This window comes from Centruroides sculpturatus, unplaced genomic scaffold (assembly GCF_000671375.1).
Source record: "Centruroides sculpturatus isolate CEXI.00-Female unplaced genomic scaffold, Cexi_2.0 scaffold131, whole genome shotgun sequence".
Taxonomy (NCBI): Eukaryota; Metazoa; Arthropoda; class Arachnida; order Scorpiones; family Buthidae; genus Centruroides; species Centruroides sculpturatus.
Window position 1 is genome coordinate 142,286 of NW_019384439.1, and position 8,315 is coordinate 150,600.

An 8,315-nucleotide genomic window follows, 5' to 3' on the forward strand; every position below is an offset into this window, starting at 1 on the left:
AAATTTCAGACACAAACTCTCTGTGGCCCATCTTTCCTTATAAATACTTTAAGATTAATTGTCTGATATTTTTTTATCAATCATTAGATTTGCATGATACGCTTTCTGATGTCAAAAACGACCTCCAATAGTTTTTAAATTTTTTTAATTAATATATTTTATTTTATATAAATTTAATTAATTGGAGGGGTCGGAAATCGCAATAAAATTTTTAATTTTTTAAAAATATAGGCCTAGTTACCAGTCACCCTACTTTAAACCCTTGTCCTCCTAAGACATCTATGAGAATGTCCCGGGAAATCCAACTCCAGCTGTTCTCAAGGTCATCCAGCTGTGTAAACAATGGCTCATCAGTGTCAAATTTCACAGAAAGGCGAGACAAAGGAAAATAAAATTTAAAGCTTTTTCTTCAAAATTAATGCATTTCTTTCGTTTTTTTCAGTTTTAAGTATTTTTTATGTTTAATTACATTAATACCAAAAATTGCTCGGGGCTTAAGGAGTTAAATAATTGCTTTAGGGTCAGTTGCATGAGATACTGCTTAAACTGCAGAATAACTATAGAATAAATTTATTTTGTCACAAATCTAAGGCATAATCAAAATAATCAACACCTAATCCGTTGCCGAGGGAGTTTATTTAAAAAACGAACGTTTTCTATCTACTCCATAGATCATCTTCAAGTTGAAAAAAATGAATATGGAATAACCACAAAGAATAGAACATTAAATTAAAATTCAAAAAATACTCTTATTTTAACACTAGTGATTTTGACATATAAGATAACCCATTACAGCAATTTTAATCATAATTTGATATGTGGCTAAATTTTTAAAAATTTGCAATCTGACATAGAACAAACAGCAGTTACATAGACCTAACAAAGTGTGGAAAGAATCTCACTGTATTGGCCATACAGTGAGATTCTTTCCACACTTTTCAAGGACTCCACAACTACTAGCTGTTCTCAACAATTTCAGCCTTGAGGTCCTTGAAAGAGCAACAAAACCTTTGAACCTTATTAGATGTTATGCTATTGTTGTTGGTTTCAAAGGAGACCCCATAACAGTTTAAGATCCAAGGCACAAAACAAAAATGTAGAACCACCACTGTTTACATCTCTTTGCTATGAATATGCTTGTTTCTGGAAAAATGTATTGAAGGGTAAAAATGTATTTCATGAGACAATTCAGACTGCATGTAGATAAGAGATGATCAATTGTAATTTAGTTCATAAACAGTAATAAACATGTTAAACAATAATGAAACATGCAATACTATAATAGAGCTTATATTTATATCATTTTGATATTCCAGAGAATTTGTAACCTAGTGAGTTTTTTTACCATTTTATTGTAACATCGAAATGAATTCATTCACTAAAAAAAAGTGTTTTTCACACCTCTCCTGAAAAGATTTTTTTTTTTATATTTAAAACATTATGGCATTGCATGCTTCATTATTAATCATCATTGCAAGCTATCTTATAAAAATATCAAATAGTTTATATAAAATTTAATATCAAAGTACTATTATTATTAATAAGGTTTATTTTATAAAAATTCAATTATAACAATTTATTAAAGATACTTACAGTTTTACCATATCTCCAACCTTAAGAATATAATCAGGTTCACTTTTTAAAGGAGAAAAATGACAAATACAATTGTTTACAGATAAACATGTTGGAAATGCAATACCTACAAAAGATTTTTAAAGTATATTTTTAAAATGCAAATACTTTACACATTTTTTAAAGCAAAATATTGTTTAGTAAACATATTCTAAGATAGCAGTTCATTACGAAAAATTACAGTATTCAAATCATGTATCTTAAAATCTATAATGAAATTTCAAAAGCAACAGAAAATTTGCATTATTAAGCAAACAAAATAGAAACATATTTTAAATAAAATAGTCCAAATCAACAAAAACATTTTTTTTTCTTTTTGCATATGGGTCAGATTCTATTAAAGGCCAAAAACTAAATAATATATAAAACTGTATGTAAAATTAGAAATTAATGACAGTTATTCAGTCTTTTTTAAATTTATATATTTTTTAGTGATGGGACAATACCAAAATTTCTCCCGATATCAATTCTATTGAAAACTCCCAATTCCTGTTCTTTTAAATACTCTAAAGTTTATTTTAGTTTAGAAAAATTAATGCTTTACATTATGAGCATGGTCCATTCATTAATTATTAATAATAAACATCAAGCTTAAAAATGGAAAACAAGTTGGAAATTTGGAATCAATATTCTGAAAGAAACCCCAAAATTTTTCATTTATATGTGGACACGCATGCTTTTGTTGTGTACTACAAAATAACTTTGTAATCTTATTTCAGATAAAGTTAATATTGTAACACTACCCTCAAAGTAAATTTCCTTTTACTAAAAAGGGAAAAAAACCCATTGTATCATCTTTTAAAACAGTTTTGTTGGCTAATGCAATATATTATTTAATATGACTGGGAAAGGGGGAAGGTAATGAGACAATGCACTTCATTTTTAATGCTTCTCACAATCAGCATGCCTTGTAAATGCCATAATTCCATCATATTTAACACTAAATGAGATTCGTCAAATGATGCAAATGATCATCATCATCATGAATTAACCAATTTTTGAATTCATTCACTTGAACTAAATGTACAATTGTGTAAAATTTTCTTCCAGCAAAAGAAGAATCAGACAAATATTTATACTTACTCATCTTGAAAAATCAAGTTTTTAGACTCAAAAATTACAGAAGACTTTGCACAAACAAGTATTTTTAAATTAGAATTGTGCAAATTGCATTTGAAAATTTAACATAGTACAGCATCATCTGAGAATCATAAGAAAAACTTGCATAATTATAAAGAGAAAGTTGTTTTATCATTATAAGTAAACATATTAAATATTAAAAATAATTTTATATAATATTTTTTTCAATTAAAATATAATTTTGTTCATTTTTTAAACTGTTTCACCAAAACTTAAATATTTTTGCCAACCAGTGACCATGATTTCAAAGTTGCTGACCCAATGAAAACCTAATGTCTGCCTATCTCCCCTTAAAATAGAGACAGACAGTATTGTCCCCATTTTAGGGAATCAAAAATAGTAACAAGATTTCTAAGTTTCAATTACTGGAAAATGCCCTATTTTCTGATTCCTGATTCATTGTCCCATCACTAATATTTTTATTATATTTTGGATCAAAACNCAGATACATCATTTCCAAAACTGAAAGACAATGCTCGATTTTGTGCAAGCATGTTTGGCAGTACCTATGTATGCGAACAAGCGTTTTCGCTTATGAATTTAAACAAGTGCAAAACACGGAACAGGTTAACCAAAGAGAATTTGGAAAATCTGCTGGTTGTTTCAACATTGCCATTATACCAGACATCAAGAAGATTGCCGCCAGCATCCAATCTCAGCCATCGCATTAATCGCTTGGGGGTCTGGCCCCCAGTCAGTAAACTTAATCCTAATTTGGCCCTTCTTCACAAAAGGTTGTGCATCCCTGCTTATAGCTTTTAACACCAAATAACTTATACTATTCCACAATGAAAAAATAAGAAAAAAAAGCAATCATACAAACAAATCATCAAACTATGAATTAAGGTTTATCTGACTGCTTCAATTTATTGTGAGATTGAAATGAAAGATTGGTTGTAGCTAATAATTCAAATAAGTTGTAAAAAAACAAAAAGCCAACTCTTAAAATTTATTTGTATGTGTATAGCAATCTTAAGTGCAAATTCTATAAATTATTTTTAAAAAAATTTTTTTAGGAAAAAAAGTATAAATATTTCTTCTTAAAATTAAAATCAAATGGAGATTTTTAAAAAGACAAATTTATTAAAATGTGTTAGATCAAAACAAATCTTATAATTAGAGGATGAACTGTTTCCAGACCAAGTTAAATCTAAATAGTGTAAAATCTGAATTGGGTGTATATTAAATAAAATTTCTTCAACAAACATTAGAAATCAATCAACTTAAATTTAACTAAATATAGTAGTAAATAATGACACTCAAAGTAAATAATATCAATAAAAAATAATTTTTTTTCAAAGATTTGAAATTACCTTTTTTCATTTCTTTCTCTCTCTTAAAAACTTTACCAGTTTCTTCTAATAACAATTTATCACCTAGTTCACAGATATTAATAACACTTTCTCCTGGTTGGCATTTTTTGATCAAATTATTTAGGACCCCTAAAATAAATAAATATTCAAATTTATTATGAATACAGAGAATAAACAACATAGCAATTTAATCATCAAAATAGTTAATTAATAGTAATAAATACAAATATAATGATTGCAAATATTTTATTTTATATATACAGTAGAGCGTCGATTTTCCGAATCAATTGGGGACTGGGTTTGTCCGGATAACTGATTTACGTACGAAAAAATAGTTTAACGCGTCCGATTTCGAAATTTTTATCCGTTGCGTGTCGTTTCGCGTTGAATTTTCGTCGATGTTAAGCCTAACAAAAACTATTGTATCGTTAAAAATTATTTTTTAATTCTTTACAAACAAAATAAATACAGTAGAACCTCGATTATCCGGACTAATTGGGGATGAAGGTAGTCCGGATAAGAAAAAATCCGGATAATCGAAACAAACACTTTAATTTNGAAATTATTCTTTCACATGTCTGAAGTGAAGGGTGGTGTTTCTCTTCAGCCAGGAGACAAAGTAGAATTTGTGGTAGTACATCATCAGCGAACTGGAAAATATTCAGCTTGTAGAGTAGTCAAAATAGGGTATGTCTTTGAAAAATTTTCTCACTTTTTATTATATTAATATGAATTAATATAATGTTTGTTCTAATGGGAATATATTTTTACAGAGAGAGTCAACCCGCCCAAAGACCAGAACGTTTAATCAGTCGTCTCCGCAGCATTTCTAACAATGGTAATCATCCACGTGTAGTGGCTGTGAGGTTACCCAAGGGACCAGATGGTACAAATGGCTTCAAGACACCCAGATGCATAGGAATTATAGAGAATGATAATCAGTTATGCGAAAATACATTTCACAAATCAGAACTTACAGACATAGAAATTGAGTCGCAGTAATATTATAAATAAAAAGTTTTCTTTGTTATCTCTTTATTCTGATAAAATTAAAAAAGTCGGCTCACTTAGTTGCCCTGGGAGCCCAACTGACATAATGGAATGTAATATTCTCGCTTGAAAGTTCATTCAATCATGTAAATGTGAGAATTTTTTTTCCCTATTCCCAACAATGATCTCTTCTTACAAACATATTTTAATTCATGCTAATTCCACATTTGTTATGACTGTGCATTTCTTTTTTATTTGAAATTTCTTCTGTGAAATTCAGTTTTTTAATCTATCATGTTTAAAAAATTTTTTTAAAAATCAGCGAAGAAAACAAAATGCTATTGTTAAGCTGCAATTTGCCATAACTTTAGTCAATATAAACACATGCAAATATATATATTAACATATATATTATTTTTTTTCCTGCAGTAATTTTTAACAAGAACCTTTTAAACAAAATTGTTTAAGATAAATTGATATTGTGATAACAAAAATAATTTCCTCTTCTCTTGGTAACAAGAGCTAGATACCCGTAGGCAAGTGTTGCACATGATTAAAGTTTTAACTTTCAACAGTTTCTTCTATAGTGTAAGTTAAGTGCACATATGATTTAAATTTCAGATTAATGGTTTGAAATTATTGCACATAGAGCAGTTATCATCATATTTATTTTTCTTCAGATGTTTCATTATTTTATTTTATATTTATTTTTTGCTTTGAAACATTTTTTTTCTTAAGCAATTTATTGTGTCTTAGTCAGTACTATAGTACAAAGATTTCCATTAAATTGGAAGAAAAAAATAAAAAAAAACTATATTAAATTAGCTTATTACTAGTCACTGTTACGTCTTGTAACAAAGACATGTTGCCAAGTACATGACACCACAGGGGAGGCTGTTGATAGTAATCAAAGAAACTTGACATTCACTGTGATAAATGCAGACAATTTCTGCCTATCTTGAAGATTCCCCCCTAAAAAAAATTATTAATTGAACAATTAAGATATTTGAACAATTTTTAAAAAATCTATTCAAGTCATTTTCTTTAACAAATATTTCAGAAAATTTAGTGTAAAACAATTGAGAATTATTTGAAAATTAACATAATACTCAGCTTCAATTAAAGGAATGAAAACAAATTTGGATATCAAATATATATTGAATAAGCATGTTTTCATTTTTATCTATTTATAAAGTCATTTATAATGGATAATTCACCTAAATAATCACACTTAAAAATTTTCTGGGGTCAAAAAATTTATTTTGATTAAATGTTTTTGAAACTTTGTTTCATCTTCAGATTTATATAAAGAAAGAATGAAATGTTTGAACAATGAAGGAATTTAAAATGCAGCTTAAATATAGTATAAATTTTAAAATATAGGTTTTTAAAATAAATATGTTTTAACTAGGACATTGTATGTCTTTGTTGTATGGTGACAGAATTGAGGCAGTGCCGAAAAGAAAGAAGGAATCCCTGCACTTGTTAGGCAAATAAAAGGCAATCAATCCTTGTACCTGCCAGCCATGGTGGCCAGGTACGGAGACAATCCAACTACAAAGCAATTGTCATCAATTGTTTTGCTCTTGTGTTTTGTTTGTTTTCACACCTATTTTCTGTTAGGCACACTCAGTCACATCAGAGAGCAAACATCGTCATTTTAATACCTCTGTATATCAAAATGAATTCATGGACTCCTACTTTTTACATTTAAATGAACCTTCATTACATTTTTGAATTCCTCACTGCAATTAATGGAAAATGGCAATGTTTAATCGAAATCAAACAGACTTTGAGAACAAACACAATTGTGTAAGCCACATAAAAGAGACTTTGCTAATGCTCTGCCTCAATTATTATTTATAAAAATAAATAAATACTAATAAAAACATTAAAAAAGGCAACAAAAATTTAAATACAACAATTTAATAAAAACTTTTACAGTACAATTTACAATCAAGAAGACTAAATACCAGCTAGAAACTGATGTTCAATCTTTCTCCTTTTATTTAAAACTAAAATTAAGCTCACAGCTCTTACCAATTCTCAGGTATATGAACAGGAAGATTTTTTGTATTTATGACTATAAGCTCAGATTTCTCCCATTCTATTTCTGCTTGTTTTTTAAGTAATAGCTCAGCCAATGTATTATTTCTTTTTTTTTCTGAATATCTTTTTTTTTTGTTCTATGTTCCTTCATTTTATTTTTCAATGTTCTATTAGTGCTCCCAAATATTCATTTACAAATGTTGTCATCTTTAAAATAAACTGGAATTTTGTGGGCACTACTCTTCAATAAACATCACTTTGTGTCTAAAGAGTTCTTTTTCATATATATACATAAACATCACTAAACCTGATAAATTTGTAAAGCCAAACAATTACTGGATTACATTGGGCTACTATTATATTTAATAAGAGATGGCACCTAACATCTCCCTCTAATGACAAATTATTTATAATTAATTAAATATAATCTCAGAAAAGAAGCTTGATGTAATCTGGTAGTTATTTAAGTTCTTTTTTATTTTGATAAGATCATTAACTGTAGATTTATCCTTGCTATTCTAATATCATCTGTTTTTAGATCACAAGTTTTGTAGCAGTCCACAAAATTTTGAATTGTGGAGATCTGTCTGTCCCCTTAACTTTTTCTGAAAATTATGCTTAACTTTGAAAGACCTGTTAAATCAGAAATGTATTGTGAAATCACTTAATTTTATACATTCTTCCTTTTATATTGTCGAACATTTTTATTGGTATACTAGCCTACCCGTCGCGCATTGCTGCTATCTCAGAAGAAACGAAATTCAAGCAAACTCGTTATGATAAAATTAAATTTTCATTTTATCATTTTTATTGAAACTTATTATTATTATTCGTTTTCATTGGGAAAACATTTCAAAGTGTTGTTTCAATTCTATTTATTTATTGGAGTGCTCGTGGATACACGATATTTTTTGTTTTTTCGTCTGGTGCGTACACAAATAAATCAGGTTTTCTGACGCATGAGCCAGCCACATACAGTTGTCCACGCGAGAAGCACGGATTCTCCAAATTTAGCCCACACACTCGCTGCGATTGTCAGAAGTGCGATATTCCCCATTTTTATATATATTTTTAAATCCTTTATAATTTTGATTATTTAATTGCTCCTTCCTCTCTTCCTTGGCATGTTGTGAAATTTCTGATAGTTGGATAATAAACCGTTTTATTGTAATTTGTCTTTTTAAATTATTT

At 28.3% G+C, this 8,315-nt stretch overlaps 1 protein-coding gene across 1 annotated transcript in view; it reads right to left on the minus strand.

Moving 5' to 3' along the window:
• Positions 1 to 1,513: 1,513 nt before the first annotated feature.
• The window catches only part of LOC111620095 (proliferation-associated protein 2G4-like), a 23,919-nt gene continuing 17,117 nt past the window's right edge, over positions 1,514 to 8,315 (minus strand). The window contains exons 2-3 of the mRNA XM_023361939.1: positions 4,086 to 4,214; positions 1,514 to 1,699 (exon numbers count right to left, since the gene is read on the minus strand). Coding sequence (XP_023217707.1) covers positions 1,590 to 1,699; positions 4,086 to 4,214 — 239 coding nt within the window. The 3' untranslated portion in view covers positions 1,514 to 1,589. The remainder of the gene's footprint in view (positions 1,700 to 4,085; positions 4,215 to 8,315) is intronic.